Below are 20,242 nucleotides of genomic sequence, written 5' to 3' on the forward strand. Positions count from 1 at the left end.
ATAGTTTTTTTCATATTTATAATGTATAATTGTTAGATATTTAAGTTTTTTCATGTTTATAATGTATAATTGTAAGATGTTTATAATCATGTTTTTCTGTTTCAGGTAGATGGAAGCCAATATATTTCATTAAAAACCTTGTAAATGCTAACATTAATATACGGATTTCTGGTAAAGGCTAGTGAGGACGTACCGGTGGAGTTATTAACACAACATGAGATACCGACGGCGCCGGTAATCTATAGAGGTAGCAAAAACAAGACGGACGTGGCGAGGCATTTTGTAGAATCAGTAATTGATGTGGCCCGGAAAATTGAAAGTCTGATGAAAATTAATATCCCTATAATCATGACTGAGGACGAAGAAAAAACACATCAAGAGTGTAGTGTGTGTAATTTATGCAAATGCAATTTAGCCGGGGTCGTAAAGGTTAGGGATCATGATCATTTGACCGGCAAATTTAGGGGGGCCTTGTGCTCGGGATGTAACCTGAAGTTGCAACAGCCTAAATTTGTCCCTGTTTTTTTTCATAATCTCTCAAACTACGACTCACATTTCATAATCACTGAACCTACCGAACAGTGAAGAGAAATTTATATCTTTCTCGAAATATATAAGTAATACCTTCACTGTTCGGTTTATCGACACGTTCAGGTTTATGGCTTCGAGTTTATCGTCCCTTGCTGAAAATTTAGTTACACCCGAACATGAAAACTTCCGTGAGACAGCCAAACATTTTATCACCGGAGATATGCCGCTCGTAACTCGGAAGGTGGTATACCCTTACGAGTACACGGATTGTTGGGAGCGGCTGGATGATATAATATTACCGAGGAAGCGAGATTTCTACAGCACGTTAACGGAGACCGGGATTAAGGAGAGTGAATATGACCATGCTAAGGAGGTATGTATACGCTGCACACGTATTTAGATATATATTTGAAATGTAAATAATGTAAATAATGTTGTGTGTTACAGGTATGGAGTCATTTTAACTGCAGGACGCTCGTTGATTATTCTGACCTGTACCTCAAAATCGACGTGTTGCTGCTGGCTGATGTGTTCGAGAATTTCCGCGACGTTTGTATGAGGACGTATAACTTGGACGCTGCCCATTATTTTACCGCCCCCGGCTTAAGTTTTGACACGATGCTGAAGTTCACGGGGCAAAAACTACAGTTGTTGGACGATTATGACATGCTTCTGATGTTTGAGAACGGTCAGTATATTAGTAACACAGAGATGAGGAAAAGGGCAAGGAACGCGCTTGAGAAAGATTTTTTCAAACTTATGAATAATGCTGTATTTGGTATGTTACTTTATACTATTTACTAACATTTTATTTTTACAGGTAAAACAATGCAGTCAAAACGGAAAGAAATGAAGATGGAGTTGGTGTCATGTGAGAGGAGGTTGCAAAAATTAATAAACAAATGTACATTTAAACACTGTACAAACTATAATGAGAATTTAAATGCAGTCGCTTTAGAAAATAAAATTATTAAATTCGATAAACCTATATATATTGGTAAATATACTTTTTAAATTATATAATACACTTTTATCATACATTTTATTTTCTATAGGATTTGCAGTACTGGATATCAGTAAGACGTTGATGTACGACTATCACTACAATGTTATGCATAGGCACTATAGGGATAACATTAAGCTTATGTACACTGATACAGGTAAATATATTAAAACTTATCTAATTTTCATATATTATGTTAATTATTATTGTTATTTTCAGATTCGTTGATATATCATATTAAAACTACTGATTTTTATGAAGACTTGGCAGCTAATCACAGCTTGTTGGACCGAATGGACACTGCAAATCTGCCTCTTAACCATCCATGTTATGTTGCAGTTAGAAAGAAGGAACCTGGGAACTTCTCGGACATGCTAATATAATCACCGAATTTTGTGCATTGAGGGCGAAATCGTATGCTTTCCACGTATACTCTGGGGATGACGACAGAGTAGGAGTTGTAAAAATCAAAGCAAAAGGAATAAGGCAGCATGTGGTTAAGAACCACATGACATTGGAAGACCACAGGAGGTGTTTGTTTGGAGAAGCTGGCGTTGATGTGTATAAGGAAAATGTATCAATTAGGTCATTCAAACATCAACTCGTGACGATTAAGACGAAAAAATTAACATATAACAGCTATGATGACATGAAGGTAGTGCTAGAGGATAAAATAAATACACTGGCCCATGGACATTATAGTATAGAGTAAGTTTTTAAATTATTTTATATTTTTTAAAAATTATTTTGCTAACATTTTATCTTAATCTTATAGGGAAGATGAACCAGAGGATGATTGGTCGGAATTAGATTGTATGGAAGATGAAGAAGGACAGATCTGAAACGAGGAAGAGAAAGGATTAATGAGAGGCCTTCTACAATGCCTAACCTAATTTTATATACTGCACATTTTTTTTTTAAATAGTTTTATTGTAAATATTATACGTTAATATCAACTAGTCGCTGGGACATTTTCAAAAAATTTTGTAGTATTTTGTAATTAACGAATCGTGTTGTTTACACCATAAGAATTTAAATCATACACAGTGTACATATAACTGAGTTTTCAAATTGTTGAAATGGTTTAATAAAAATACGTGAAATAATATGCTATATAATATATAATATTTCTGAAATAAATGTATATTATATTATATAATCGTGTACTGTGTTTTATTACACAAATATGTGTGTGTATTTATGTATATAATTGACATCTGGGTTCTACGTTCACACGGTCTCACGGCCGACTCCGCATTCCTTAACAATTCTTTTAAAAATAATTTGTAGAATAATATAATATAATTTCTGTATACACGATATTATTATATTTCACCATTAAATTTATATTATGGGTACGAATATCGAGATTTTACAACACAAATAAGCCACATCTGGGCGGACATAGACGGGGTATGAAGTACCCCGCCAGCCTGCGTCGGCGTCCCGGTGGACGCACATGACGTGGTCAAGACGACACATTCCGGGGTATACGACGCACAGGATCCGCTTGAGGATCGACCCTTTTTTACTGTAATTTACACATGTGTGTATATCAATCGGTGTACTAGCTCAAAATTGCGCACGCCGAACGGTGTAGGTGGGGTTCGCCGTCGATGATGATATAATTTTGGACACTTTTCCGCTGTCCACTCAATATTAAATCAGTCTTATTTTCTCTGCAGTACATAACAGACCTCTCCAGATATTATCAGTCGCCAGCTCAATTCATTAATATTACAACACCTCCGTACGAATAAAGTGAGTTTTATTTAATAATTATTATATGCTGTCGTATTACAATAGTATAATGCCTATAATTTTTAAAATATCATTAATTTATATTATATTATACGAAATTAACAGGAGTTATATTTTTCAGTTCTGAATTCATTCCCTATCTACATTCAACTACGTCAAGCCGTCCACAACTACACGATCTACTAAAAATAAAAGTGAGTTAATTTAATTAATTAATTAAACAATTATATATATATATATATATATATACAATTGTATCAAACATAATTGTAAAATTGTAAAACTGTGTGGTATTACGCTAGAAATATCAACAATATTCAAAATTATTCAGACTTTCTCCGACCCCTCATGCCTGAACTAGTCATTTTATTTAAGACCTCCGTACAAAAACATTCTATTAAATTCAACCTGAAGCTCGAAGCTACGTACAACCGGCCCAACGTCCCCAATTCGTCGGAGAACCGGGCATTTAAGACAGTGGCGACAGAAATTTACCCTGACAGCGATATAAGAACTATTGTAGAGAGAGCGTACATGAAGTTGGTTCAGGAGAAAGATGACTACATCGGGAGGGGTAGTGGATTTACACTGGAGACGATCGATGGGCTGTTGTTGACCGTGTATAAATATACACCGATGGGCGGCTCGTCGTATATTCAACTACCTGAATATATAGATAGAAAACGGGGGACCATCAACCCACAAAACACGGATCAGGAGTGCTTCAAGTGGGCGATTTTGGCGAGGCTTGTAGCCGAAAATTTATCTGATAGATATAAATATTGTGTCGGAGAAAATTATAAAAAGCATGAGAAAAATTGTAATTTTAACGGTATATCGTTCCCGACACCAATATCAGACATCACCAAATTTGAAAAAAATAATAATAACGTCTCTATAAATGTATACGGCCTCGACAAAAAATTCCAGGCACCCCGTAAGTACCCAACGTACGAAGTGTATCCGTTACGAGTCGTCGACGAAGAAAAAAAGGATCGTTTTGACTTGCTGCTGGTGATGGACGGAGAAAACTCGCACTACGTGTACATATCCAATTTTTCCCGGTTGATACGCGCACAGAAAACCAGACATAATGGGAGTGCCGTGTTCTGTAAGAGGTGTTTCACCTCGTTCGACAACAGAGCTCATAAATTCAAGTTGAGTGGGCAGGAGGCTTAAGAACAGCACAAATTGATTTGCAGGGCACACAAACCTATTTTACCGGGGATGCCGAAGGAGGGTGATTGTGTTGAGTTCAGGGCGTGGAAAAAGACAGTGCGGCATCCTTTCGTGATATACGCAGATTTCGAGTCATTGCTGGTGAAGACGGAGGAGAAGAGAGGCGAGAGTACCACAATTATACAAAAGCACGAAGCGCTGAGTTACGGGTTTTAGGTGAAGGCGAGCGACCAGAACTGTTGATCATGACGTGGAGGATTTCAGTGTGAACGACTACCTCACAGCTTCAATGGATGTAGGCACCTATATTATTATAAAGGGTAACGATGTACTGACCCAACTTGATGAAAGCGACGAAGAGTGCGAAGAACTCACCGAACAATTTAATGTTAAACCTCAAGTAAAGGATACAGTATTTAATCCAAATTCTAAAATTGAGAAATTGGTATTAAATAAAAAAAAGAAATTAGATAATAAGTATGGTAATAATACTGATAATAATAATGATAATGTTAGTAATGGTGTCAATGGTAATGATAATGTTGGTGATAATGTCAATGATAATGGTAATGCTAGTAGTAATGTCAATGATAACGGTAATGCTTGTAATTATGTCAATGATAATGGTAATGCTAGTAATAATGTCAATGATGACTATGAAAATAGTGATATTGTTTCTGATAGTGGTTCTGATTCAGATCCAGATATTGTCAACTTTATATGGAATTATTAAAACAATCTAAGAACCGTCCCAAAGTCGGATAGATTAACAAAATCCAAATCGAAAAATGTGACTAATTTTAAAAGTTTAACCAGCAATTCTGTTGTAGAAAATTTACAATATCATGGTGCTGACATTTACAAAAATTACATGTATTATGTTGATAATGATAGTGATTATATGGATGATAAAATTACCAAACTTTACAAAAATAAGTTAAATGAAAAATATTTTGCGGCATTACGAAAAAAATTTGATAAGATAACTATTTTAAATATAAAAGATAAAAAATTTCAAGTTAAATGTATCCAAAAATTTAATCACATAAAATACACATTAGCAGAGTACGAAGACCACGCAAATAAATTTAAATGCCCAAATAGTTTTAGTAAGATTACATATTATGTACTTCACAAAATTCAAAAAATAAACAATTTTAATATTTCAATACAGCCATCTCAACTTGGGGAGACATTAAAAATATATACTATTAATAAACTTAACTTACCGGTTATTGAAAACTCGTCATCCAATAGTAAACACGATATTATGGTATATGATTTGACGTACGGATATATCCCAACAGTTTATTTACTGGAATTGGAAATTTTGGTAAGCAAACTGTTGAGATCAAGAGCATCTGAATCATATGACATAATTGAAGGTGAGATTGAAATGTTGTTTTTGGGGTACTGGAAATTGGAAACTCAGGACTTAAAAAATTATAACGAGGGTATTAATCGAGAGGACAAGAAAAATATTCTATCACACATTTTATACAGAATAAATAAAAAAATAATCGACATGCCAACAGACCCTTCTCAAAATATAAAAAAACTGTTAACTAAAGCTATTCAATTAGTAATTTGTTTTGGTAGATTTCACGAAACACGATGTATAACGGCTCTATCGTTGTTGTATCTCAAAAGCCATATAATAAAAATGTTAACAACATTTGATTTTACAAGTGATGTGTTCGAAGGAGTGGCTGTGTTATTTTCAGAATTAAATATACACAATTTATATTTCCCACACACCTACAATATTTTAATTAGAAATAGGGAAACTATTTGCGAATGGCTGTTTTCTATGACAAATATTCATAATTTAAATGATATAAATGAATCGAAAAAACAAAGTGTATTTTACAACACAATAGCTAAAAATAATGACAATAAAAAAAACCACCATGCGGTATTTAGTAAAATAGATATATTCGCGTTATTGGGACGGTTTTTTAAAAATGAATCGCAAATTCCAATTGATTTATGTATTTCCTGTGACAACCTATTTATGATTCTGATTTACTGGGTATCGGACTACGTCATAGATACGGGCATATTAAAAATAAACTTAACATCAGAAACGTCGGTTTCATTTTTCAATAACCATAACAACCACTTTATTCCATGGTATTTTACAACAATTATCCCTTTTAGTTATTCACAAGCATTTGCAAATAAATTTAAAGAAGCCATCATCACCACGATATATACTAAATCTAAGGTTATTAAATCAACGTTTGACATAGAAACTAAAGTTGTTATACAGTTAGTAAAGTTATGTCATGCGTACTTGTCGTACGCATTGGGGCCGGCCATGATGCGTCGGGGTAAACCTTTAACGTCGGCTGAATGGTCGAAGCTTTTTATACGTGCGATACATACATTTGAAAAGGAAATGGTAACATTGAATGACAAGATATTTGTTTCGAAAAAAAAATCATTACCATGGTAGATGAAGTTGGTTCAGGAGAAAGATGACTACATCGGGAGGGGTAGTGGATTTACACTGGAGACGATCGATGGGCTGTTGTTGACCGTGTATAAATATACACCGATGGGCGGCTCGTCGTATATTCAACTACCTGAATATATAGATAGAAAACGGGGGACCATCAACCCACAAAACACGGATCAGGAGTGCTTCAAGTGGGCGATTTTGGCGAGGCTTGTAGCCGAAAATTTATCTGATAGATATAAATATTGTGTCGGAGAAAATTATAAAAAGCATGAGAAAAATTATAATTTTAACGGTATATCGTTCCCGACACCAATATCAGACATCACCAAATTTGAAAAAAATAATAATAACGTCTCTATAAATGTATACGGCCTCGACAAAAAATTCCAGGCACCCCGTAAGTACCCAACGTACGAAGTGTATCCGTTACGAGTCGTCGACGAAGAAAAAAAGGATCGTTTTGACTTGCTGCTGGTGATGGACGGAGAAAACTCGCACTACGTGTACATATCCAATTTTTCCCGGTTGATACGCGCACAGAAAACCAGACATAATGGGAGTGCCGTGTTCTGTAAGAGGTGTTTCACCTCGTTCGACAACAGAGCTCATAAATTCAAGTTGAGTGGGCAGGAGGCTTAAGAACAGCACAAATTGATTTGCAGGGCACACAAACCTATTTTACCGGGGATGCCGAAGGAGGGTGATTGTGTTGAGTTCAGGGCGTGGAAAAAGACAGTGCGGCATCCTTTCGTGATATACGCAGATTTCGAGTCATTGCTGGTGAAGACGGAGGAGAAGAGAGGCGAGAGTACCACAATTATACAAAAGCACGAAGCGCTGAGTTACGGGTTTTTGGTGAAGGCGAGCGACCAGAACTGTTGATCATGACGTGGAGGATTTCAGTGTGAACGACTACCTCACAGCTTCAATGGATGTAGGCACCTATATTATTATAAAGGGTAACGATGTACTGACCCAACTTGATGAAAACGACGAAGAGTGCGAAGAACTCACCGAACAATTTAATGTTAAGCCTCAAGTAAAGGATACAGTATTTAATCCAAATTCTAAAATTGAGAAATTGGTATTAAATAAAAAAAAGAAATTAGATAATAAGTATGGTAATAATACTGATAATAATAATGATAATGTTAGTGATGGTGTCAATGGTAATGATAATGTTGGTGATAATGTCAATGATAATGGTAATGCTAGTAGTAATGTCAATGATAACGGTAATGCTTGTAATTATGTCAATGATAATGGTAATGCTAGTAATAATGTCAATGATGACTATGAAAATAGTGATATTGTTTCTGATAGTGGTTCTGATTCAGATCCAGATATTGTCAACTTTATATGGAATTATGAAAACAATCTAAGAACCGTCCCAAAGTCGGATAGATTAACAAAATCCAAATCGAAAAATGTGACTAATTTTAAAAGTTTAACCAGCAATTCTGTTGTAGAAAATTTACAATATCATGGTGCTGACATTTACAAAAATTACATGTATTATGTTGATAATGATAGTGATTATATGGATGATAAAATTACCAAACTTTACAAAAATAAGTTAAATGAAAAATATTTTGCGGCATTACGAAAAAAATTTGATAAGATAACTATTTTAAATATAAAAGATAAAAAATTTCAAGTTAAATGTATCCAAAAATTTAATCACATAAAATACACATTAGCAGAGTACGAAGACCACGCAAATAAATTTAAATGCCCAAATAGTTTTAGTAAGATTACATATTATGTACTTCACAAAATTCAAAAAATAAACAATTTTAATATTTCAATACAGCCATCTCAACTTGGGGAGACATTAAAAATATATACTATTAATAAACTTAACTTACCGGTTATTGAAAACTCGTCATCCAATAGTAAACACGATATTATGGTATATGATTTGACGTACGGATATATCCCAACAGTTTATTTACTGGAATTGGAAATTTTGGTAAGCAAACTGTTGAGATCAAGAGCATCTGAATCATATGACATAATTGAAGGTGAGATTGAAATGTTGTTTTTGGGGTACTGGAAATTGGAAACTCAGGACTTAAAAAATTATAACGAGGGTATTAATCGAGAGGACAAGAAAAATATTCTATCACACATTTTATACAGAATAAATAAAAAAATAATCAACATGCCAACAGACCCTTCTCAAAATATAAAAAAACTGTTAACTAAAGCTATTCAATTAGTAATTTGTTTTGGTAGATTTCACGAAACACGATGTATAACGGCTCTATCGTTGTTGTATCTCAAAAGCCATATAATAAAAATGTTAACAACATTTGATTTTACAAGTGATGTGTTCGAAGGAGTGGCTGTGTTATTTTCAGAATTAAATATACACAATTTATATTTCCCACACACCTACAATATTTTAATTAGAAATAGGGAAACTATTTGCGAATGGCTGTTTTCTATGACAAATATTCATAATTTAAATGATATAAATGAATCGAAAAAACAAAGTGTATTTTACAACACAATAGCTAAAAATAATGACAATAAAAAAAACCACCATGCGGTATTTAGTAAAATAGATATATTCGCGTTATTGGGACGGTTTTTTAAAAATGAATCGCAAATTCCAATTGATTTATGTATTTCCTGTGACAACCTATTTATGATTCTGATTTACTGGGTATCGGACTACGTCATAGATACGGGCATATTAAAAATAAACTTAACATCAGAAACGTCGGTTTCATTTTTCAATAACCATAACAACCACTTTATTCCATGGTATTTTACAACAATTATCCCTTTTAGTTATTCACAAGCATTTGCAAATAAATTTAAAGAAGCCATCATCACCACGATATATACTAAATCTAAGGTTATTAAATCAACGTTTGACATAGAAACTAAAGTTGTTATACAGTTAGTAAAGTTATGTCATGCGTACTTGTCGTACGCATTGGGGCCGGCCATGATGCGTCGGGGTAAACCTTTAACGTCGGCTGAATGGTCGAAGCTTTTTATACGTGCGATACATACATTTGAAAAGGAAATGGTAACATTGAATGACAAGATATTTGTTTCGAAAAAAAAATCATTACCATGGTAGATGAAGTTGGTTCAGGAGAAAGATGACTACATCGGGAGGGGTAGTGGATTTACACTGGAGACGATCGATGGGCTGTTGTTGACCGTGTATAAATATACACCGATGGGCGGCTCGTCGTATATTCAACTACCTGAATATATAGATAGAAAACGGGGGACCATCAACCCACAAAACACGGATCAGGAGTGCTTCAAGTGGGCGATTTTGGCGAGGCTTGTAGCCGAAAATTTATCTGATAGATATAAATATTGTGTCGGAGAAAATTATAAAAAGCATGAGAAAAATTATAATTTTAACGGTATATCGTTCCCGACACCAATATCAGACATCACCAAATTTGAAAAAAATAATAATAACGTCTCTATAAATGTATACGGCCTCGACAAAAAATTCCAGGCACCCCGTAAGTACCCAACGTACGAAGTGTATCCGTTACGAGTCGTCGACGAAGAAAAAAAGGATCGTTTTGACTTGCTGCTGGTGATGGACGGAGAAAACTCGCACTACGTGTACATATCCAATTTTTCCCGGTTGATACGCGCACAGAAAACCAGACATAATGGGAGTGCCGTGTTCTGTAAGAGGTGTTTCACCTCGTTCGACAACAGAGCTCATAAATTCAAGTTGAGTGGGCAGGAGGCTTAAGAACAGCACAAATTGATTTGCAGGGCACACAAACCTATTTTACCGGGGATGCCGAAGGAGGGTGATTGTGTTGAGTTCAGGGCGTGGAAAAAGACAGTGCGGCATCCTTTCGTGATATACGCAGATTTCGAGTCATTGCTGGTGAAGACGGAGGAGAAGAGAGGCGAGAGTACCACAATTATACAAAAGCACGAAGCGCTGAGTTACGGGTTTTTGGTGAAGGCGAGCGACCAGAACTGTTGATCATGACGTGGAGGATTTCAGTGTGAACGACTACCTCACAGCTTCAATGGATGTAGGCACCTATATTATTATAAAGGGTAACGATGTACTGACCCAACTTGATGAAAACGACGAAGAGTGCGAAGAACTCACCGAACAATTTAATGTTAAGCCTCAAGTAAAGGATACAGTATTTAATCCAAATTCTAAAATTGAGAAATTGGTATTAAATAAAAAAAAGAAATTAGATAATAAGTATGGTAATAATACTGATAATAATAATGATAATGTTAGTGATGGTGTCAATGGTAATGATAATGTTGGTGATAATGTCAATGATAATGGTAATGCTAGTAGTAATGTCAATGATAACGGTAATGCTTGTAATTATGTCAATGATAATGGTAATGCTAGTAATAATGTCAATGATGACTATGAAAATAGTGATATTGTTTCTGATAGTGGTTCTGATTCAGATCCAGATATTGTCAACTTTATATGGAATTATGAAAACAATCTAAGAACCGTCCCAAAGTCGGATAGATTAACAAAATCCAAATCGAAAAATGTGACTAATTTTAAAAGTTTAACCAGCAATTCTGTTGTAGAAAATTTACAATATCATGGTGCTGACATTTACAAAAATTACATGTATTATGTTGATAATGATAGTGATTATATGGATGATAAAATTACCAAACTTTACAAAAATAAGTTAAATGAAAAATATTTTGCGGCATTACGAAAAAAATTTGATAAGATAACTATTTTAAATATAAAAGATAAAAAATTTCAAGTTAAATGTATCCAAAAATTTAATCACATAAAATACACATTAGCAGAGTACGAAGACCACGCAAATAAATTTAAATGCCCAAATAGTTTTAGTAAGATTACATATTATGTACTTCACAAAATTCAAAAAATAAACAATTTTAATATTTCAATACAGCCATCTCAACTTGGGGAGACATTAAAAATATATACTATTAATAAACTTAACTTACCGGTTATTGAAAACTCGTCATCCAATAGTAAACACGATATTATGGTATATGATTTGACGTACGGATATATCCCAACAGTTTATTTACTGGAATTGGAAATTTTGGTAAGCAAACTGTTGAGATCAAGAGCATCTGAATCATATGACATAATTGAAGGTGAGATTGAAATGTTGTTTTTGGGGTACTGGAAATTGGAAACTCAGGACTTAAAAAATTATAACGAGGGTATTAATCGAGAGGACAAGAAAAATATTCTATCACACATTTTATACAGAATAAATAAAAAAATAATCAACATGCCAACAGACCCTTCTCAAAATATAAAAAAACTGTTAACTAAAGCTATTCAATTAGTAATTTGTTTTGGTAGATTTCACGAAACACGATGTATAACGGCTCTATCGTTGTTGTATCTCAAAAGCCATATAATAAAAATGTTAACAACATTTGATTTTACAAGTGATGTGTTCGAAGGAGTGGCTGTGTTATTTTCAGAATTAAATATACACAATTTATATTTCCCACACACCTACAATATTTTAATTAGAAATAGGGAAACTATTTGCGAATGGCTGTTTTCTATGACAAATATTCATAATTTAAATGATATAAATGAATCGAAAAAACAAAGTGTATTTTACAACACAATAGCTAAAAATAATGACAATAAAAAAAACCACCATGCGGTATTTAGTAAAATAGATATATTCGCGTTATTGGGACGGTTTTTTAAAAATGAATCGCAAATTCCAATTGATTTATGTATTTCCTGTGACAACCTATTTATGATTCTGATTTACTGGGTATCGGACTACGTCATAGATACGGGCATATTAAAAATAAACTTAACATCAGAAACGTCGGTTTCATTTTTCAATAACCATAACAACCACTTTATTCCATGGTATTTTACAACAATTATCCCTTTTAGTTATTCACAAGCATTTGCAAATAAATTTAAAGAAGCCATCATCACCACGATATATACTAAATCTAAGGTTATTAAATCAACGTTTGACATAGAAACTAAAGTTGTTATACAGTTAGTAAAGTTATGTCATGCGTACTTGTCGTACGCATTGGGGCCGGCCATGATGCGTCGGGGTAAACCTTTAACGTCGGCTGAATGGTCGAAGCTTTTTATACGTGCGATACATACATTTGAAAAGGAAATGGTAACATTGAATGACAAGATATTTGTTTCGAAAAAAAAATCATTACCATGGTTGGAAGATGCCATTGATGACGAGAATTACAAAAATGATAGTTTAAATGTATATGATTTTATTTTAAATACAGCTGATACTAATGATGAAGAACTATTCCCATCCCATTGGGATAAACAAGAAAAAATTAAAAGAAAAAAACTAATTAAAAAAAAAAAAATCAGAACATGTTCAGATAGTGAACAGAGCAGTGTTGAGGAGGACAATAGTGAAAAGAAAAATGAAAGTAAAAATAATGAAAATGAATGTAATGAAGGTAAAAAATGTTATGACATGAGCGAAGATAGTGATTGTGTGGAAGATGATTTCGAGACATTGACTAGGGAATGTGATATTTTGTGTAAAGATTTAGGCATACAATTATTCCCCGATAGCAAACAGGCACCAACTGCAATAGTGAAAAAAATAAACAAACGTAAACAAATCACAGATATTGCAAATCACAAAAAGAAAAGTAAATTAAATTTCCTAACCAATACAACCGACGTAGAAAATATAACTGAAAAACAAAATATTAATACAAACAACAATAGTAAAGACATTTCTAATCAATATAGTGAGTTATTTGGTGAATCTATATTTTCTATTGAACAAAAACTAAGAAGAGAATTAAATCTATTGGAAAATAAATTAAAATCAGATACTGACCTAACAACTATAACATCAGCTGTAACATTTCTAGACAAGCTTGATTGTGACTATTTTCCAGTATTTTCTTTATTTATTAAAATTCTTATCACTCTCCCAATATCTATTGCTACAGCAGAAAGAAGCTTTTCTTCTCTACGTTTACTAAAAACATGGCTAAGAACTAGAATGAGCGAAGAAAGGTTAACTGGTCTAGCTTTGTTATACATTCACAAAAATATTGATATTCATAATAATATTGAGAATATCATTAATAGATTTGCTAATGATAAAAATAGAAAATTGGACTTTATTTTGTAATTTTATTAACTGTACAATGATTATTTTATAATTAAGCACCTATATATGAAGTTATAATAACAGTAACAACTATTTTATTTTCTGTTTTGTTTTATTGATTATTTAATATAAAATAAAGTTTTATACCTACTTGAATTAAACTGTGATTAATTTTATTTGAACGTAAATTAGTTAAAAATGATAAATTGGTAATACATTTATATATAATAGTAAGTATGTAGTACCTATTTAAAGTATAGTAATACTTAAACTAATTATTGCTTAAGTAAAGTATTTATTTTATCATAAATAGTAATTATGATTCATTATTTTTATATATCTACTTCTTATCTATACCTATCTTTATTACATTTTTAGATATAAATAAAATCATAAACATATTTGGGAAAATACTTTTAATTTTACATAAATATAATTTTAACTTACATAGAAAGTTTGACGAAAAATCGGAAGACCAATGTAATTGGTATACATAAATTTCTAGAAAATGTGCGCCCCCCCACAGAAAATTCCTGGATCCGCCCCTGAGCCTCGCAAGAAATAAAAATAAAAAATAATACTTGTATAGATTTTGTACCTTCTAAAAAAATGATAGATTCTATGACAACAAGTAATCTTTATGACAACAATAGTAACGATGAGTTTTGTTTTGACGGATAGTTGTTTTGAGAGAGTGAATTAATATTAAACTTTTGTACTTAATAACTAAAAACATATTAACCAATTTACCTATATTATCTTTAATTAAATTAGTATGATTGTATATTTTTTTAACATTTGCTATTAAACAAATAAAAGGATCATTTATTGTGTTAATACTTTTATATTTGTTAATTGTTATTTATATTATCAGATTAAGTTAATTTTGTTTAAATGGTTATATATTTGTTATATTGTTTTAACATTTGCTATTAAACGAATCAAAGGATGATTTATTGTGTTAATACATTTATATTTGTTTATTGTTATTTATATTATCAGATCAAGTTAATTTTGTTTAAATGGTTATATATTTGTTTATTGTTATATTATTATAAACAATTAAAAATGTTGATGTAATTCAATAATAATGAGTATTTATTTCAATCCTACATTTTTCTAATTATTAGATTTATTTTTCATTTAAATTATGTTGATAAAAAAAGTATGGCACATAGTGTACCTACTTAAAAATCACAATTAAATAGAATAGTTGTTCAAAGTTATCAATTGTGACTTAGTTGTTACCTCGAGTTAAGAAAATGTAATATTACTTATTAAAAAAAAAATAATATAATATAGTATCAATATACTTATAGACTATAATAGTATTTGCGTTACCGAGCGAAGCGAGGGAAAATTTTTTAGGTACTTATCAACTTTTTTTACGATACGAACAAAACGAACAATTTACAATAATTGTCTGAACATTCGGCCTTTTTAACCTGGCAACACTGCTTGTCTGTTTCAGTGTTCCGTGTTTACTCATTTACTGTTGTAATATTTTTATATTATAATGCCGCGAAATAATAATTTGATCAGACATTATTATAATTAATATTATTCTTGTTAATATATCGGTTGATGTGTAAGTTGTATTAAATAAAAAACTTAAAACATGCCTAGTCAACGAAGTGGTAGCGAAAACAGAAAACGTAGAGCCTGTAAAGGAGTAGAACTATTAAAAATAAAAGTAAATGTTCAATAAAAAATTATTTTACATCAAGCTCCATCTCAATTTTCAAAGCTGTAAGTAATAAATTTCTTAGTAATTATTAATGTAAGAAATAAATTATTTATCAAAAGTCTAGATAGACTCGGGAAATTTAATTAATTTAATGAGTTATTTTAAATAATAAATATAATTAAAAATAATTTAAATTTATTTATGTTATTGATGTCTACAGCTTGTTCAGCAAACTCAACAAATTCCATATCTGACGGTTCAAAGAAAGGTGAAAATAAGGAACCATACAGTGATGATGGTATGTTATTTAATTAAAATAACAAACTTTTTTTTAATGGTTTTAATTTTCCTGTCAACAGCTAGTGCAGCTAACTCAACAAATTCTATATCTAACGGCACAACGAAAAGTGAAAATAAGGAACTAGATAGTGATGATGGTATGTATTTTTAGTAGCTTATTAATTATATTAGGTATATATTTATTAATTATAACTTTTTTTGTTTAAAGTTAATATGGTAAATGTATATGATCCGGTTAATCCATTTTCAAAGGATCGCTTAGAGTTCCAAAATCGAATTTTGAAAGGACGTTACAACCCTATATTAGATCTTTATCCACGGTCACTTCAAAACTCTAAAAAAAGTCATTTCAGAAAAACTGGTATGATATTTTCAATTGGTTGTAGTATAGTGATGCTTCTGGCACAGCATTTTGTTTCACTTGTTGCTGCTTTAAAGGTAATGGAATAAATAGCAGCTACAATGAATCAGCATTTAGTAGTAATGGTTTTAAAGCGTGGTATCGAGCTATTGATGGATTTAAAAAACATCAATCATCTAAATGTCACTTAAACAGTGCAAAAGCATTAACTGATTTTATTAATTTGAAGTCAATTGACTGTGTGCTCTCCGAGAAACAGTTCACTGACCTGACGGAAGCTGTTTCAGCACTTTCACAGCAAGTGCAAATGATCACTAAAATCGCCAATAAGCCTCCGTAGCAGCAGCTACAGATGTCGGCGCGTTGGGATTCACAGCGAGAACTTAGAATTGAGGGACGTTAGGCTAGGGGAGAATTATTGGCAACATTTGACATTTAATATTTTTCTTTCGCTATGAAAAATGTAGATATTAAGCATTTAGAATATTTAAACTTAGCTGTAAGCAATATTTGTTCAAAAAACCAAAAAATATATATTTTATGAGCTAGATATTGCAGTTGAAAATATATTAATTAAACACATGTTTAATTTCAGCTACGTCTATAATTCTTTGTGCTCTAACAAGGAGATGCGATAAATTATTTTATATTGTATTCTGTAAATATTTTATTCCATATGATAATATACTATCAAGATTTTTCAATAGTCCTGAATATGAAAGCTTGTATAAGACCTTTACCAGACAAATCACACTAAGGCAATCATTTTATAACAAATTGGAAAATCAAAAATTATGTATTTGACTTCAAAAATGAGTCGGAAGAATATTGTTATTTAGACATTGACATACTATGAAGAGGATATTTAGAACTTGGAAACCATTTTTTTACCCCTTTAAATACATAACAATTGCGAGTGTTTGTATGGCGATTTATCGCAGACCTACTTGTATAGTGGCACTACGGTAGTCGTTAAAAATGCCAAAAAAGAAAATTATTCCGATGAATCCATCAAGTGGTTGAAAAGGAAAATTTTTAATGAAAATAAAAACATAGCACGCTTTAATCGGCGAAGAAGTCATCATATGTGCTAGAGATGATGGTTACGATGAAACGGAAAAAAAAGTCAATCAGTATCACGGATATTTCTGGCACAGTTGTCCAGATTGCTTTAACCCTAATGATATAAACCCCGTTATTAATGGCAAGATGCAAAAATCATTTTTTCAAACACTGGGACAACTCATTGATCTATTGCATCAAATTATGATGCACCTTTTATTGTCACTCGTCTTCGCTATGATACAAACTCAACTTCGGTAATACCGAACAGTGAAGAAATGTTTAGGGAAGGTCAGTTAGTACGTTTCTCACTGTTGTATTATAACGTACGTTATTCGCGCCACGATTATTTAACGTATTAATTCACGACTTATTGATATTTAAACCATCAAAGTGTCTGTATCTAATATTTTTATTTCTGTGCCACTCTATTCAAATACTATGAACTCCAATTCGAGTAAATATATTTATTTTTTTAATATAAGTACGATTTTTTTTTTTTTACAATCATAGTAGTGCATAATTATTTTAACACTACGTTAGAAAATTTATTAACACCTACATACAGGGTTCATAATAATTTTAAGAACAAGTGTCAAACTTGCAGAGAGAAAATGGGTAATTTCTGTTATTTGTATCATAATTTGGTAAATAAAAGGTTATGGTATAACTTTATTGCTGAAAAGTTTAGATTTAATCTTGAATGGCTGATCCTGTTACTAGCTAAATATTCTAGTTACGACTTCAAATATTTTTTTCTATAAAATATTCGAATATACATATCAATTGAAATGCGATCGTGCTCATACTACCGGGAACTTACATTTGTCATGCAATAGTCTGGTTTGGGATTATATATCAGAACCGCCATATTGGGATAATTTAGCATTTAAAATGTACGTATATTAATATTATGATATCGAGAACTTAGAATTGAGGGACGTTAGGCTAGGGGAGAATTATTGGCAACATTTGACGTTTAATATTTTTCTTTCGCTATGAAAAATGTAGATATTAAACATTTAAAATATTTAGACTTAGCTGTAAGCAATATTTGTTCAAAAAACCAAAAAATATATATTTATGAGCTAGATATTGCAGTTGATAATATATTAATTAAACACACGTTTAATTTCGGCTACGTCTATAATCGTTTGTGCTATAACAAGGAGACGCAATAAATTCTTTTATGTTATATTCTGTAAATATTTTTTCCATATGATAATATACTATCAAGATTTTTCAATAGTCCTGAATATGAAAGCTTGTATAGGACCTTTACCAGACAGGCTATAATTATAGGATGACAAAACAGCGATCAACATAGCCTCTAACATATTCATTCCAAACATTGCCCCGACATCCAGCGACGCACATTCCGAAAATGTACGGGGTAATAGTGTTCATGAAAAGGAAATGTTGAATGCAATGGATATCATCAGTGACAAAGGTTGGATTTGTTTACATTAGCAAGTTATTTAGAAACACGCTTTTAGCTAAGGAATATATATAAATATATATATTTGTAGGTATTGATTCAAATTCCAAATTCATGTGGCCGGTTCCGGTCAGAACCTGGGAAGCTAGAATAGTAGCGGAGGTGGTAACACCACTGACGTCAACATTAATTTGACGAAAGGATTCTATGTAATAGGAGAACTAACAATATCACTACAATTTCAGGTATGTTTAATACATTTTAATAAATAATTTATTTAATCAACATAATTATTAACATAATTTGCATTGTATACAACCCACTATTCATTGTGTTCTGTCTAATGGATTGTGTTTTATACCTATGTAAATGGTTTTTACAATATATTTTATGCATGAGTAATATCTATAGAACATGTACATTGCATTCTTAAATATAAAAATGGAATTTTTTAACTTCATCAGTTGTATTATTAATACTTTTATTGTGTGCTCCCTAGCTGAAACTATACTATACCTATCCTAATCAAGTAGTTAGGTATTATATATTATAATATTATACTTACTATAAAATACAAGTAGTTGTAACTACAACATTTTAGTTTGATTTACTATTATATATATATATATTATTAATATTGTATGCTAGTTATTTCAATTGAAATTTTCGGTGAATTTTATTAACTTTTTAGTTACATATACTATAAATTTAGTTAAAGTATGTGGTTAGTTCAACTATACATTTTAGTTGACTATACATTTTAGTTAAATTGACCATAAACATTATAACTATAAACAAATAGAGCTAGCAACTAAAAAATTAGCTGTTCCATAAGAAACTATAATTTACGTCTGAATTAACTAAAATTACAGTAAGAGCAATTATTTCATTTTCCGTGTAGTTGATTCTCATACACAATGGCTCAAAGGAGGGCTGGGAGTGGGCACTTGAAAACAGATGTGATTGGGACGAGAATACATGTATAAAAGTACAAAATTGGCTGGAGACGGTCTAAAACATAGGCCAAATACGGCGATTAGGGATATATCAAACGTGATATCTAAGAAGAAAAAACATTTACTAGTTAAACGGTAAAATTATCAATCACTAATCTAAGGCAACGTTTTTAAAGTGAACTCATGTTTTAGGTCTAGCATTTCTTTGTATTTATTTATTAAGTAAAAAATTCACTCTGGTAAAATTAATTTATCAATTCTATTTGATACTTATCAATAAATTAATTAATCTTACAGTTTATTCACAAATTTATATTGATTATTACCAACTTTTTGAACTTGTTATTATTTTTTTTATATACAGTTATAAGTGATG

At 31.7% G+C, this 20,242-nt stretch overlaps 4 protein-coding genes and 1 pseudogene across 4 annotated transcripts; all 5 read left to right on the forward strand.

Annotated features, from left to right (window-relative positions):
* The first annotated feature begins 138 nt into the window (after positions 1-138).
* LOC132943571 (uncharacterized) lies at positions 139-1,145 on the forward strand. Its single transcript, XM_061012606.1, has 3 exons — positions 139-904; positions 979-1,080; positions 1,140-1,145. Exons 1-3 carry the CDS (start codon positions 659-661, stop codon positions 1,143-1,145), a joined length of 354 nt encoding a protein of 117 aa, XP_060868589.1. The 5' UTR covers positions 139-658.
* On the forward strand, positions 1,124-3,238 carry LOC132943969 (uncharacterized; annotated as a pseudogene).
* A 1,525-nt stretch (positions 3,239-4,763) lies between these two features.
* Positions 4,764-5,207, forward strand: LOC132943572 (putative uncharacterized protein DDB_G0283431). Its single transcript, XM_061012607.1, has one exon. It carries the CDS (start codon positions 4,764-4,766, stop codon positions 5,205-5,207), a length of 444 nt encoding a protein of 147 aa, XP_060868590.1.
* Positions 5,208-10,969: 5,762 nt separating this feature from the next.
* LOC132943574 (putative uncharacterized protein DDB_G0287457) lies at positions 10,970-14,559 on the forward strand. Its single transcript, XM_061012608.1, has 4 exons — positions 10,970-11,573; positions 11,988-12,134; positions 13,311-13,965; positions 14,514-14,559. Exons 1-4 carry the CDS (start codon positions 10,970-10,972, stop codon positions 14,557-14,559), a joined length of 1,452 nt encoding a protein of 483 aa, XP_060868591.1.
* Positions 14,560-15,588: 1,029 nt separating this feature from the next.
* LOC132943970 (uncharacterized) lies at positions 15,589-19,495 on the forward strand. Its single transcript, XM_061013157.1, has 5 exons — positions 15,589-15,811; positions 15,970-16,047; positions 16,109-16,186; positions 16,258-16,410; positions 18,775-19,495. The coding sequence occupies exons 1-5, from the start codon at positions 15,760-15,762 to the stop codon at positions 18,777-18,779; spliced, it is 366 nt and encodes a 121-aa protein (XP_060869140.1). The 5' UTR covers positions 15,589-15,759; the 3' UTR covers positions 18,780-19,495.
* The last annotated feature ends 747 nt before the right edge of the window (positions 19,496-20,242 follow it).

The sequence above is a fragment of the Metopolophium dirhodum genome, chromosome 4, assembly GCF_019925205.1.
Source record: "Metopolophium dirhodum isolate CAU chromosome 4, ASM1992520v1, whole genome shotgun sequence".
Lineage (NCBI taxonomy): Eukaryota > Metazoa > Arthropoda > Insecta > Hemiptera > Aphididae > Metopolophium > Metopolophium dirhodum.

Bases quoted from the DNA above. Each gene is read 5' to 3' on its own strand.
- LOC132943571 (XM_061012606.1), top strand. From the start codon at position 659: ATGGCTTCGAGTTTATCGTCCCTTGCTGAAAATTTAGTTACACCCGAA. The intron at 905-978 runs GTATGTATACGC...TGTGTGTTACAG, and splicing joins AATATGACCATGCTAAGGAG to GTATGGAGTCATTTTAACTG.
- LOC132943572 (XM_061012607.1), top strand. From the start codon at position 4,764: ATGGATGTAGGCACCTATATTATTATAAAGGGTAACGATGTACTGACC.
- LOC132943970 (XM_061013157.1), top strand. From the start codon at position 15,760: ATGTTCAATAAAAAATTATTTTACATCAAGCTCCATCTCAATTTTCAA. The intron at 16,048-16,108 runs GTATGTTATTTA...TCCTGTCAACAG, and splicing joins GGAACCATACAGTGATGATG to CTAGTGCAGCTAACTCAACA. The intron at 16,187-16,257 runs GTATGTATTTTT...TTTTGTTTAAAG, and splicing joins GGAACTAGATAGTGATGATG to TTAATATGGTAAATGTATAT.
- LOC132943574 (XM_061012608.1), top strand. From the start codon at position 10,970: ATGGATGTAGGCACCTATATTATTATAAAGGGTAACGATGTACTGACC. The intron at 11,574-11,987 runs GTGATTATATGG...ATATCCCAACAG, and splicing joins GTATTATGTTGATAATGATA to TTTATTTACTGGAATTGGAA. The intron at 13,966-14,513 runs GTTAACTGGTCT...TAACTTACATAG, and splicing joins ACTAGAATGAGCGAAGAAAG to AAAGTTTGACGAAAAATCGG.